This window comes from Mesoplodon densirostris, chromosome 1 (assembly GCF_025265405.1).
Source record: "Mesoplodon densirostris isolate mMesDen1 chromosome 1, mMesDen1 primary haplotype, whole genome shotgun sequence".
In the NCBI taxonomy this organism is placed as follows: domain Eukaryota; kingdom Metazoa; phylum Chordata; class Mammalia; order Artiodactyla; family Ziphiidae; genus Mesoplodon; species Mesoplodon densirostris.
Window position 1 is genome coordinate 106796116 of NC_082661.1, and position 13148 is coordinate 106809263.

At 61.4% G+C, this 13148-nt stretch overlaps 1 protein-coding gene across 2 annotated transcripts in view; it reads left to right on the top strand.

Moving 5' to 3' along the window:
- The window catches only part of FAM53A (family with sequence similarity 53 member A), a 32433-nt gene that overhangs the window by 11314 nt on the left and 7971 nt on the right, over nt 1–13148 (top strand). For both annotated transcript variants that reach the window (XM_060107210.1, XM_060107199.1), the window contains exons 2-4: nt 7254–7501; nt 10482–10536; nt 11791–12467. In XM_060107210.1, the coding sequence (XP_059963193.1) occupies nt 7424–7501; nt 10482–10536; nt 11791–12467 (810 nt within the window). In that variant the 5' untranslated portion in view covers nt 7254–7423. The remainder of the gene's footprint in view (nt 1–7253; nt 7502–10481; nt 10537–11790; nt 12468–13148) is intronic.

Below are 13148 nucleotides of genomic sequence, written 5' to 3' on the forward strand. Positions count from 1 at the left end.
CCTTGCAGGCCCCCTGAGGCCTCCAGGCTCCTGTGCTGTGCAGTCCATGACGGAGCGCCTTGCAGGGAGACCCTTGAGGCCCCGTGAGGCCTCCAGGTTCCTCTGCTGTGCGGTCCATGATGGAGTGTCTTTCAAGGAGACCCTTGAGGCCCCATGAGGCCTCCACGCTCCTGTGCTGTGCGGTCCACGACAGTGTCTTGTAAGGAGACCCTTTGGGGGCCCCGTGAGGCCTCCAGGTTCCTCTGCTGTGCGGTCCGCGAGAGAGAGCCTTGCAGGCCCCCTGAGGCCTCCAGGCTCCTGTGCTGTGCCGTCCACGACGGAGCGCCTTGCAGGGAGACCCTTGAGGCCCCGTGAAGCCTCCAGCCTCCTGTGCTGTTCGGTCCACGATGGAGTGTCTTGCAGGGAGACCCTTTGGGGCCCCTGAGGCCTCCAGGCTTCTGTGCTGTGTGGTCTACGACGGAGTGTCTTGCAGGGAGACCCTTGGGGGACCCATGAGGCATCCAGGCTCCTGTGCTGTGCCGTTCCCAATGGAGCGCCTTGCAGGAAGACCCTTGAGGCCCTGTGAGGCCTCCAGGCACCTGTGCTGTTCGGTCCACGATGGAGTGTCTTGCAGAGAGACCCTTTGGGGCCCCTGAGGCCTCCAGGCTTCTGTGCTGTGTGGTCTACGACGGAGTGTCTTGCAGGGAGACCCTTGGGGGACCCCTGAGGCCTCCAGGCTCCTGTGCCGTGCCGTCCATGACGGAGCGCCTTGCAGGGAGACCCTTGAGGCCCCGTGAAGCCTCCAGCCTCCTATGCTGTTCGGTCCACGATGGAGTGTCTTGCAAGGAGACTCTTGAGGCCCCATGAGGCCTCCACGCTCCTGTGCTGTGCAGTCCACGACGGAGTGTCTTGTAAGGAGACCCTTGGGGGCCCCGGGAGGCCTCCAGGCTCCTGTACTGTGCCGTTCCCAACGGAGCGCCTTGCAGGAAGACCCTTGAGGCCCTGTGAGGCCTCCAGGCACCTGTGCTGTGCGGTACATGACAGAGAGCCTTGCAGGCCCCCTGAGGCTTCCAGGATCCTGTGCTGTGCCGTCCATGATGGAGTGTCTTGCGTGGAGACCCTTCAGGGCCCCTGAGGCCTCCAGGCTTCTGTGCTGTGTGGTCTACGACGGAGTGTCTTGCAGGGAGACCCTTGGGGGACCTATGAGGCATCCAGGCACCTGTGCTCTGCCGTCCCCGATGGAGCGCCTTGCAGGAAGACCCTTGAGGGCCTGTGAGGCCTCAAGGTTCCTCTCCTGTGCAGTCCACAACGGCATGCCTTGCATGGAGACCCTTGGGGGCCCCGTGAGGCTTCCAGGCTCCTGTGCAGTGCAGTCCACAAAGGAGCGCCTTGGAGGGAGACCCTTGAGGGCTCATGAGGCCTCCAGGCTCATGTGCTGTGCGGTGCACGATGGAGTGTGTTGCATGGAGACCCTGTGGGGCCCTGTGAGGCCTCTAGGTTCCTGTGCTGTGCGGTCCACGATGGAGCGCCTTGCAGGGAGACCCTTGAGGCCCCGTGAGGCCTCCACGCTCCTGTGCTGTGTGATCCACGACGCAGTGTCTTGTAAGGAGACCCTTGGGGGCCCCGTGAGGCCTCCAGGCTCCTGTGCTGTGCCATCTACGATGGGGCCTTGCACGAAGACCCTTGAGGCCCCATGAGGCCTCCAAGCTCCTGTAATGTGTGGTCCACGATGGAGTGTCTTGCAGGGAGAACCTTTGGGGCCCCATGAGACCGCCACTCTCCTGTGGTGTGCCGTCCACCACGGAGCGCCTTGCAGGGAGACGCTTTAGGCCCCGTGAGGCCTCCAGGCTCCTGTGCTGTGTGGTCCACGACGGAGTGTCTTGCAGGGAGACCCTTGGGAGCCCCGTTAGGCCTCCAGGCTCCTGTGCTGTGCCATCCATGACGGAGTGCCTTGCAGGGAGACCTTTTAGGCCCCGTGAGGCCTCCAGGCTCCTGTGCTGTGCGGTCCATGACAGAGTGTCTTGCAGGGAGACCCTTGGGGGCCCCATGAGACCTCCAGGCTCCTGTGCTGTGCCGTCCACGACGGAGTGTCTTGCAGGGAGACCCTTTGTGGCTCCTTGAGGCCTCCAGGCTCCTGTGCTGTGTGGTCTGTGACAGAGAGCCTTGCAGGCCCCCTGAGGCCTCCAGGCTCCTGTGCTGTGCCGTCCACGACGGAGCGCCTTGCAGGGAGACCCTTGAGGCCCTGTGAAGCCTCCAGGCTCCTGTGCTGTGCGGTCCACGACAGAGTGTCTTGCAGGGAGACCCTTTGGGGCCCCTGAGGCCTCCAGGCTTCTGTGCTGTGTGTTGTACGTTGGAGTGTCTTGCAGGGAGACCCTTGAGGCCCCATGAGGCCTCCAGGCTCCTGTGCTGTGCGGTGCACGACTCCGTGTGTTGCATGGAGACCCTGTGGGGCCCCGTGAGGCCTCCATACTACTGTGCTGTGCGGTCCATGACAGAGAGCCTTGCAGGCCCCCTGAGGCCTCCAGGCTCCTGTGCTGTGCCATTCCTGACGGAGCGCCTTTCAGGAAGTCCCTGGAGGCCCTGTGAGGCCTCCAGGCTCCTGTGCTGTGCCGTCCACGATGGAGCGCCTTGCAGGGAGACCTTAAGGCCCCGTGAAGCCTCCAGCCTGCTGTGCTGTGTGGTCCACGATGGAGTGTCTTGCAGGGAGACCTGTTGGGGCCCCTGAGGCCTCCAGGCTCCTGTGCTGTGCCGTCCACGAGGAGCGCCTTGCAGGGAGACCCTTGAGGCCCCGTGAAGCCTCCAGGCTCCTGTGCTGTGCAGTCCACGATGGAGTGTCTTGCAGGGAGACCCTTTGGGGCCCCTGAGGCCTCCAGGCTCTGTGCTGTGTGGTCTATGATGGAGTGTCTTGCAGGGAGACCCTTGGGGACCCATGAGGCCTCCAGGCTCCTGTGCTGTGCCATCCCCGACGGAGCGCCTTGCCGGAAGACCCTTGAGGCCCTGTGAGGCCTCCAGGTTCCTCTGCTGTGCGGTCCACGACCGAGTGTCTTGCAGGGAGACCCTTGGGGGCCCCATGAGGCCTCCAGGCTCCTGTGCTGAGTCGTCCACGACAGAGCGCCTTGCAGGGAGACATTCGAGGACCCCTGAAGCCTCCAGGCTGTTGTGCTGTGAGGTCCACGATGGAGCGACTTACAGGGAGACCCTTCAGGCCCTGTGAGGCCTCCAGGCTCCTGTGCTGTGCGGTCCGCGACAGAGAGCCTTGCAGGCCCCCTGAGGCCTCCAGGCTCCTGTGCTGTGCCGTCCACGATGGAGCGCCTTGCAGGGAGACCTTAAGGCCCCGTGAAGCCTCCAGCCTGCTGTGCTGTGTGGTCCACGACGGAGTGTCTTGTCAGGAGACCCTTGGGGGCCCCTGAGGCCTCCAGGCTTCTGTGCTGTGCGGTTCACGACAGAGGGTCTTGCAGGGAGACCCTTGTGGGCCCCGTGAGGCCTCTAGGCTCCTGTGCTGTGCCGTCCACGACGGAGTGTCTTACAGGGAGAGCCTTTGGGGCCCCGTGAGGCCTCCAGGCTGCTGTGCTGTGCTGTCCACGATGGAGTGCCTTGCAGGGAGACATTTGGGGCCCCATGAGGCCTCCAGGCTTCTGTGCTGTGCGGCTCATGATGGAGTGACTTGCACGGAGACACTTTGGGGCCCCATGAGGCCTCCAGGCTCCTGTGCTGTGCGTTTCAAGATGGAATGTCTTGCGGGGAGACCCTTCAGGCCCCGTGAAGCCTCCAGGCTCCTGTGCTGTACCGTCCACGACGGTGAGACTTACAGGGAGACCCTTGAGGCCCCTTAAGCCTCCAGGCTCCTGTGCTCTGTGGTCCACGACGGAGTGTCTTGCAGGGAGACCCTTGAGGCTCCGTGAGGCTTCCAGGCTGCTGTGCTGTGCGGTCCACGAAGGAGTGTCTTGCAGGGAGACCCAGGGGTGCCCCGTGAGGCCCCCAGGCTCCTGTGCTGTGCCGTCCACAACGGAGTGCCTTGCAGGGAGACCGTAGAGGCTCCGTGAGGCCTCCAGGCTCCTGTGCTGTGCCGTCCACAGCGGAGTGTCTTGCAGGGAGACCATTGAGGCCCCGTGAAGCCTCCAGTCTCCTGTGCTGAGTGGTCTCGATGGAGTGTCTTGCAGGGAAACCCTTGGGGGCCCATGAGGCCTCCTGGCTCCTGTGCTGTGCTGTCCACGATGGAGTGCCTTGCAGGGAGACCGTTTGGGGCCCTGTGAGGCCTCCGGGCTCCTATGCTGTGTGTTCCACTATGCAGCGTCTTGCAGGGCGACCCTTGGAGCCCCGTGAGGACTCCAGGCTCCTGTGCTGTGAGGTCCACCACGGAGAGCCTTGCAGGCCCCGTGAGGCCTCAAGGCTCCTGTGCTGTGCCTTATATGATGGAGCGCCTTGCAGGGAGACCCTTGAGGCCCCGTGAGCCCTCCAGGCTCATATGCTGTGTGTTCCACGATGCAGCGTCTTGCAGGGCGACCCTTGGGGGCCCCGTGAGGACTCAAGGCTCCTGTGCTGTGAGGTCCACCACGGAGTGTCTCGCAGGGATACCCTTTGGGGCCCCGTGAGGCCTTCAGGCTCCTGTGATGTGCCGTCCACGATGGAGCGTCTTGCAGGGAGACCCTTGGGGCCTCCTTGTGGCCTCTAGGCTCCTGTGCTGTGCGGTCCACGACGGAGTTTCTTGCAGGGAGTCCCTTGGGGCCCCATGACGCCCTGCCTCTCCTCTCCGCGGGCTTCCACCCACTGGCTTTAGCTTCAGTGATGATTCTTACCTGGAACTTTATGCGGTGCTTTTCAGGTGGTGATTTAAAAGACATTCCGTCCTTCTGTCTGCATGTCTTAGTTGGCATTCTACGAAAAGTAAGAGCTTCCCCCTCCCCAATTTCTTACCTTTTCAATTATTTATATCAGCCTGGTTTTGTGCATCTTATTTTTTCTGTGGAATATAGTCCACTTGCCTCATTCGCTTCGCAGCTGCCCTGGGGGCTCTGTCACCACTCTCTGCTCCTGTCCTGATGTTCTGGCACCTGGAGATGCCCCAGCCTCCTCTGGTCCTTTCCCTGCCCCAGCCCTGCACATCAGCCATCTCTCCAAGGACCGTGGGGCCTCTTTTTAAAGTACTAGTTGTTTTATTATTTTTTTCAAATTGTGCTGTGGCTGCTGTTACCTTTCTAGGGTTGTGCGTGCCGTGTGCCACCAAGAGGGTTTGACAGGAGGGTCTGAGAGACCCCCGAGTGGTCGGCTCGGGGTAGAGGGCAGAGGAGGATGCTGTCCCCTTGCCATCTGTCAGAGGGCAGTGCCGTGGGCATCGGGGGTTTGGGGGGTTGCAGCAAGGGAGGCTGATCTGTTACGTGTCAGGATGAAGGGGCCCTCGTAAGGCCCCTCTCCTGTGAGGGACTTCTGAGTGGGGCCCAGGTGGATTTGTGGGGAGTGGCAGGGAGAGCTGTTCTGTGGCTTGGCTGGTCCTGCCCAGGGACTGGGGGCTGGCGGTGGGCGTGTGGTGTGGCCAACTCTGATCCGGTTCCTGGGTTCGCAACGCGTTGAAGCAGAACCACTGCCGGTGCTGAGCTGCCCCCTGGGGAACTTCTGGCCCTGAACCTCCTGTCTGGGCCTTGGGGTCCCTGGCTGTGCTGGAAGAGATGGCCATCTCTACTTAGGACAGGGGCAGCCCAGGGGTGCTGTCAGTGCCAAGCATGCTGGGCGCTAAAGACCCCGTGGACGGGCTTCAGGCTGAGGGGCGCAGACGTGTATGCTGTGGATGGAGCACCTCTCCTGGCCTAGAACCAGTCCTGGGTGTGGATGGTACCTCTGGTCGGGGCAAGCTCACGACCTCTGGGTCCACATGCTGCTGCTGGCGGGAACGCCCCGCGCTGCCCCACGCCTGCCGACCTGTGCTTAGTGCAGGCTGACGGTGGGTGCCTCCCCACCCTGTGCCCCGGGTTTTCTGGGACGCCTCCTTTTTCCCACTTGCAAAGATGCTGGCCTTGGGCCTACTGTTTCAGAGTCATGTTGAGGAAGCCTGTTGATACCCGCCGAGGGCATGCACACACGTGTTTTTAGGAGTGGAGGGTGGGTACTGTTGTGTTGGCATCTTTTCAGTATCTGTGGAAATCTTCATGCAGTTTCTCCCTGGATCTGTCGGTGTGTTTTTCTAACAAGTTTTGTGAAGGTGAGTCCTCCTTGCGTTCCTGGCAGGGCCACTCGGGGTGCTTCCTGCTGGGAGGGGGGTATGTGGCTCATCCACACCGGGCTTAGGGGCGGTGATGCTGCCCAGAGGGTGACTGGTGGATTTGAGGTGGGTCCTGGGCGCCTGCCGTGCGGCCTCCGCCTTGGACGGCCTGCCGGGCCCGAGGAGACCTCTGGGAAGGCAGTTAGGAACCCGGATTCTGAAGATTCTGAAGGTTCCATCACTGCTCTCATGTTTAATTTCCAAGAGCTCTTTTATTTTTCTCTAAATGTTCCCTTTTAACGATCTTACTGTGTAGATACGACGCCTTCTCGCTCGGAAGCTCTCGTCCTCTGGCGTCATCTGTTTTCTCCAGTTGCTGGGGTCTTCCTGTCTGTCCGCCTCTGTCTATGGCTTCCTGGGCTGGGGGCCCTTGGCAGCTGCTCATGGGCGGCAGCGGGCCACTGAGAAGGGGGTGCGTGCGTGGCGGGCGGGCGGCCGGCCCTCTCCTGTTGGCATCTGTGGGGAGCCGGGTCCTCTGAGTGTCCCCCCTGGGCTGCCGCCAGCTGGGTCTGCTGCCAACTCTGCACCCCCGCCCCCCTCCCAGGAGGGAACCCCAGCTTCAGTTGGGGGTGGGGCTCTCACTGGCCAGGTGGAGTGGGGGAGGGGTGTCTAACTGCTGTGGTCAGTGGTCAGCAGTTACTGGTCAGCGGCCAGGTGGGTCCAGCCGTTCATGGCCAGCTCGTTTCCGGGGTCTCGCTGCTGCTGGCTGAGGACTTGGTTTCCAGCAGCTTCTCGAGTCCAAAGCGTGGCGGTCGTGCCTCCTCCCGTCTGGCGCCTGTGGAGCAGGGGTGGGGACGCCTCCCTCGCTGGTTCTCACGTGTGTCCGCCTGCCATCCTTCACCCAGACTGCTGCTTTTATTACATTTTCCAGGAGATAACTCTTGTGGTAGTTTTCACGCGGGAGGGTCTTTGTCAGGCAGCGAGATCAGAATATTCACACACGCAGCGCTGGCGGGTGACAGAGTCATTAGCGGAATGGCTTTGCCTGTAATCCTTACGATGGTTTGTTTCTCTTTGCCAGAAACAGGCATGAAGCTCTGAAGAACCCTTGGAAATGGATCGCTCGTCTTTAAAATGGAAACATGCCCTTGAGGGTTAGCTCAGAGCCAGCAGCGGCCTGGGCCTCCTGAAGCCTGATGTTCCAGAACCCCAGGGCCTGTCGGCGCGGACAGAGGGCACGGGCCCCAGACCATGGTCACCCTCATCACTGAGAAGCTGCAGAACCAGAGCCTGGATGACCTTGCCCGCAAGAGCTACGATGCCGGCCCGGTGAGCGGCCCGCCCCATGTTGGGGGACACTGCCTGGGCTGGGCCCCAGCTTGGGGAGAGGATAGGGGGAGGTGAGGAGGGAGGGGGCAGTGTCCCAGGGAGGCTCCGGCGCCTTCGCAGCCCGCAGAGCCCGTCAGCGTCGTGATAGTGGGTTCTCAGCATCATTAAAAACAAACTTTGAAAGCCTAAGCTACACATAGACACGTATGGTCCTGGGTGTTCAGTGGGCAAACGTCCACCCTGGTCAGCAGCCGTACCCACCGGACGCTGCCCGTGCCTCTGGGCACCACCCCTTCTGAGAGCCCCTCTTGAATTCTGTCTCTGTCGGTTAGCTTTGCCCGAGGTGGAGCCAATTTCTAGGGCCATGTTACCATGACCTTCAGGTCACACCCTGCCTGGTTAAACTGTAGGTCCAGAGGGAGGCGGCTGGGCATCCGCACCTGCCTGGTGCTGCGGGCCGTGCCTGAGCATCTCCCCGGGCGGGTGCTCAGTGCCGTCGTGTTGCCCGCACCCAGCCCTTGGCCTGCTTGTCGCCTGTGGTGTCCTGCAGGGAAGGGGGCACGCAAGCAGGTTTCACTGTAGAGAGAGCATGACAAGAAAAGTCCCACTTATAATTCTTCCCATTGTGACACAGATCATTTTACTTTGACTTCCCCACAAGTCTTTCTGTACAGGATACACGTGTGTGGGAAATAATTCTTTTCTGTGCCAGTGGGCGTTTCACTGAGTTCCTGGTGAGGCTTGCTGATGCGTCCGTGGGGTTCCTGTGCTGTGGGTGCAGAGACGTTAGAGCACCTGCTCTAACATTCACTTAAAAAAAAAAAGAGGAGGGAATTCCCTGGTGGCCTAGTGGTTGGGATTGGGCACTTTGACTGCCCCAGGGCCTTGGTTCAGGGAACTGAGATCCTGCTAGCTGCGCAGCCAAAAAAAAAAAAAAAGAAAAAAAGAGGTGTAATTTACACAGTGAAAGACACAAATTACTGTATCTTTCTGAGCAAGAAAGTCCCCGTCATCTCTATCACTGTTTGATTTTGGGCTCGGGGCCACCCCAGAGAGCAGGGCAGCTGTTCTGGATGCTGGGGTCGAGGCGAAGCAGATGATGTGCTGGGGACAAGTAGAGTGGGGAGAGGCGTTGGGACGTGACACAGGACTGGAATTCGGCGGAGCGGAGGCTGTGGGCGGTGAGCCAGCTGGAGCTTGGGCCGGACGCGGGAGTGAGAGGGTAGCAGGGCCCACAGGCCCCAGAGCTTGGTGGGGACGTGAGCCCTGTGGGGACACGAGCCAGTGGGGACACGAGCCTGGTGGGGACAGGTGCTTGGCGTCCGCTCTCAGTGAGGGCCAGGGCTGGAGCAGAGGCCATGACTCGGGTCAGGGGAGCAGGCCCCCTCTGCTGCAAGTCTGTGCTGGGGCCTGGGAAGGGTGCCAGGTGGAGGAGTGAGGGGGGGAGTGCAAGGTCAGGGAGGGTCAGCGTGCTCTGGCCCCCGTGGACGTAGCCTCAGTGTGCTGTGTGTGTCCTCCAGCACATCCGGCTGTGCAGGTATAGACTTGGGTTGGCGGAGAGCTCAGCTTTTAAAGCCTTGAGTTTAAAAAAATACTTTTTTATTGAGGTGTACGTTTCATCTAGTGAAATGAGCAGATGGGGTTTGGTGTGGATTGGGTGAGTTTTCCAGTCGGGTACGCGGTAACCTTGTCACCGTCACTGTGAACCTCTCCATTGCCCCAGGAAGTCCCCCGTGGCCCCACGTGGCTTTGCTGTCCCAGAATGTCACAGAAGTGCCAACATGCGGCGTGTACTCCTGGAGACTGGCTTCTCCACTCAAGGCCAGTGAATGCCCCTGGGTTCACTGTGTGGACGGTGCATCAGAAGCTGTTCCTTTACTCCGTCGAATGGTCCGTGTCTCCTGTTGCCGGACACTTGGGATGTGTCCACGACTGGCTGTTAAGAATAACACCGCTGACTGCGTTTGTGTGCAGGCCTCTTATGGAAGTCTGTTCCCACTGTGTTAAGCGAAGGCCTGCCCAGAGGCCTGCCAGCTCCCCAGCCGTGCCTTCTCCCTGGTCGGGAATGGTGGCGTCTGCTCATGGCTCTGACCTCATGTCCCTGATGACCAGTGAGATCAGGGCCATTTCCCGTACTTACTGGATGTTTGTATGTCCTTTTTGGTGTCCTTTTGCTCATTTTTCTTTTGGGTTGTGTGCATTTTTCTTACTGGTTTGTAGGAACTCTTTGTATATTCTGGATACAAGTCTTTTCTTGGATGTGTGGTTTGCAAATATTTTCTCCTATCCCATGGTTTGCCTTGTCACTTTCTTTTTTTAAAAAACTTTTATTTATTTTTGGCTGCGTTGAGTCTCATTGCTGCGCGTGGGCTTTCTCTAGTTGCGGCGAGCGGGGCCTACTCTTCGTTGCAGTGCATGGGCTTCTCATTGCGGTGGCTTCTCTTGTTGTGGTGCACAGGCTCTAGGCGCACAGGCTTCAGTAGTTGCAGCATGCAGGGTCAGTAGTTGTGGCATGTGGGCCCTAGAGCGCACGAGCTTCAGTAGTTGCAGCGCATGGGCTCTAGGGCATGCGGGCTTCAGTAGTTGTGGCTCACGGGCTTTAGAGCGCAGGCTCAGTAGTTGTGGCACACAGGCTTAGTTGCTCTGTGGCATGTGGGATCTTTCTGGACCAGGGATTGAACCCGTGTCCCCTGCATTGGCAGGCGAATTCTTAACCACTGCACCACCAGGGAAGTCCGCTTGTGGCTTTCTATGTCCTTTACTCAACTGAATAATTGTGAGGCTTTTAAGAATCTTGATTAAGAAAAGAAATGTATTCTGGGGTCCATGCTTTTCTTTTTAATCACCAAGAAAGACAGTGTTAGGGAAAAACAAGTTTATTGCAGGGATAAAAACACAGGCCCGTTTCTTGAGTTGGAACTGTTTCTGAATCCGCATGTGTAAACCCACAGTACTGAACCTTCTTTCTCTTCACTTCCAGTATTCTGCCCAGAAACTGAACACAAGTGGCCACTTGTTCCCTTCTGAGACCGATGGTAAGTATTTAAAAGCCCCGGCAGCTCTTTCTGGGCTGCTGTGGGCCGGGACCCCGGGAGCAGGGCCAGACGGGGAGGCTGATACAGAGCGCGAGGCCCCAGCTGCGCCCCCTCCCCTGCTGGCCTCTACCTCCTCTGGACAGTGCTGTGGGTTGGAGAGCTTCCTTTCTGGAAGCGGCCTGGTAGTGCAGAGCTGAGAGGCCCGCCCGGTGGGGTCTTGTGGCCACTAGGGAAAGGACAGGGGTCCAGCGGTACGCATGGCCTGTGCTGCAGCGCTGGTGTGGCGCACACCCAGCCAGTGGTGGGAGCCAGGGTTGTGCCTGGAGGGCCTGGGTCTACCGGACCCCTTTCCTGCACCGCATGCCCCTGCCACGTGTGCCCTGCAGTCTGAATGGGAGCAGGAGCTCGGCCGCCCGAGTGTAAGTCTGTCTGCGTGAGTGTGAGTGTGGGCGCCGTGGCCCCTGTGATGCATCGTGGCTGGTGTCCGTGGTCGCAGTGAGGTGCTAGTGGTGTGACTTCAGGCCGGACAGTCCGAGTGGCATCCAGGTCTTCCCCCTGCGGCCCTGCTCACCTCCATGGTGACGCTGTGCTCGGCACCCTCCAGGCTGCTCAAGTGCAGGCTGTCACCAAGGTCTCGGGTGGTATGGGCCTGCACGTGGCCCTGGGCACTGTCTCCGCCCCACACAGGGCCAGTCCTGGCTCGGAGCCCCTCGGGCTTCCCATAGGTCACAGAGCTGGCCCTGCCGTCCTTTCTGACTGACTGTGCGTCCTCGTGACCCAGGGTCACCTAGGGCCTTTGCTTGTGCCTCTCCCAGCGGCGGGTCCTGGCCTCCATGCCAAGGCCCCTCAGCTGGGGGTGACTGCAGAGCATCTGGGCTGGAGGGGCTGCTGGCCGCCCCCGGGCCAGGTCGTCGGGGCTCTGGACTCCCCCAGCCCTGGCCCCACTCCCCTGGCTGCCCCCTTGCCCAGGTGTGCTGCCTGCGTGAGCCCATCCGTGTCGAGCTGCTGACCCCTGGACGCTCGGCCTCTCGAGTGACCCTTATGCCCCTGTCTGATGGCGAGGAAGCCGGGTCTGCGGTGTCAGGTTCCCTGTGCCCCTAGGCGTCCCCACCGTGGTGTGAGCTGCGACTGTGCAGGGCAGGGGCGGGAGGAGGGGGATCCCACGAGAGGGGCTGGGCCCACCCTGAGGCCAGGTAGGGCCGAGGGCGCGGGGGGCGCGTGCCCCTCACCTGTCTCTCCTTCGTGTTTCCCCAGAAGACAAGCACCCCTGGAAGGTCGTCGGTGGAGGACAGCCCGTCGGAAGCCAGGGGGCCACGGGCCCTGCCATCCCCTTCCCTCCTGGCCCCTGCGGCCCAAGCGCCAGCCTGGGTGCGGTCAGTGCCAGGGACCTCAGGGACGGCGCAGGGCCGCCCTCAGCACCGCCCACCAAGCGACACTGCCGCTCCCTGTCAGAGCCCGACGAGCTGGCGCGCTGCCGGTCCCCGTGGCGGCCCGGCGGCTCCAGAGTCTGGGCTCCCGTCTCCAAGAGGCGGTGCCACAGTGGCGGGAGTGTCTGGTCGCCAGGCCGAGCCCTCCCTGCCGCCAGCTCCGCCTCACCCCCCGCGCCCCGGCCAGCCTCGGCTTTGGCCAGCAGCGGCCTCCCGGCCCTGGGCCCAGCTAGGCAACCTGCCGGACCTCGCTTGCCCTCGCCGCGCCGCCGCCTGTCCCTGTCACAGGAGCACCTGTTGCCAGTGGACGCGGCCCCACCCTCAGCGGGCAGCACGCCCGCATCCACGCCCGCGTCCACACCTGAGCTGGGCCGCCGCCGAGGCCTGCTCCGCTGCCGCTCTCAGCCATGCGTGCGCGCGGGCAGGAAGGGCCAGCGGAAGCGCAGGCGCGAGGAGGATGCTCGCTGGCCGCGCCCGGCCCTGGACTTCCTGAAAATGACGCGGGTGAGGCTCCCTCTTGCGTCCAGTGCAGTCGCCCCCTCCACGGACAGGGTTGCTTGTGGGGGGACCCGCCCCCCACGCGGGCCTGGGCTGCCCTTTGCGGGGTGGAGACAGGAGCCATTGGTCAGGGCGTCGAGGCTGAGTGGGCGCCGTCCGACACCAAGCCTTTCCTTGCCGCCCTTCGCGGAGCCCGCCACCCATGATGCTTTGGAGAAGGTGTTGTTCAGAGTTTGGATTGTGAACGAGCTTGAAGATTCTGGTGTCCAGGGTCACCGCCTGCCCCTCCCATGCTGTTTTCTGATCACGGGCAGTTCAGAGCAGAGTTAAAGGAAAGAGCCGGTTTCCAGAGGTCTGACCTGTACATCTTTGCAGGGGGATGGCAGGACCTTCTGGGGGTGCTGAGGAACAAGGACGGGGCTCTTGTGTGAGAAAAGGGAGAGGACGGCCTGCCGGGCCCCCTCATCACAGAGGCGGCTGTGCCTGGGGTCCTGGCAGGGGCGCAGGAGCCCGCAGGGTGGGACTGAGGTCTCCGTGGTCCACAGAACCCAGGTGGGATCCAGGCTGCACGATGCCATCTACACCCACTCTCGACGTCACTGTCAGCTTTACCTTTCCTGACTGGTGGGTTTTCTGGAAGTTTCTTCCCAGTGGTTGGAGGGAGCTCCCAACCCACACTTGCTGGCT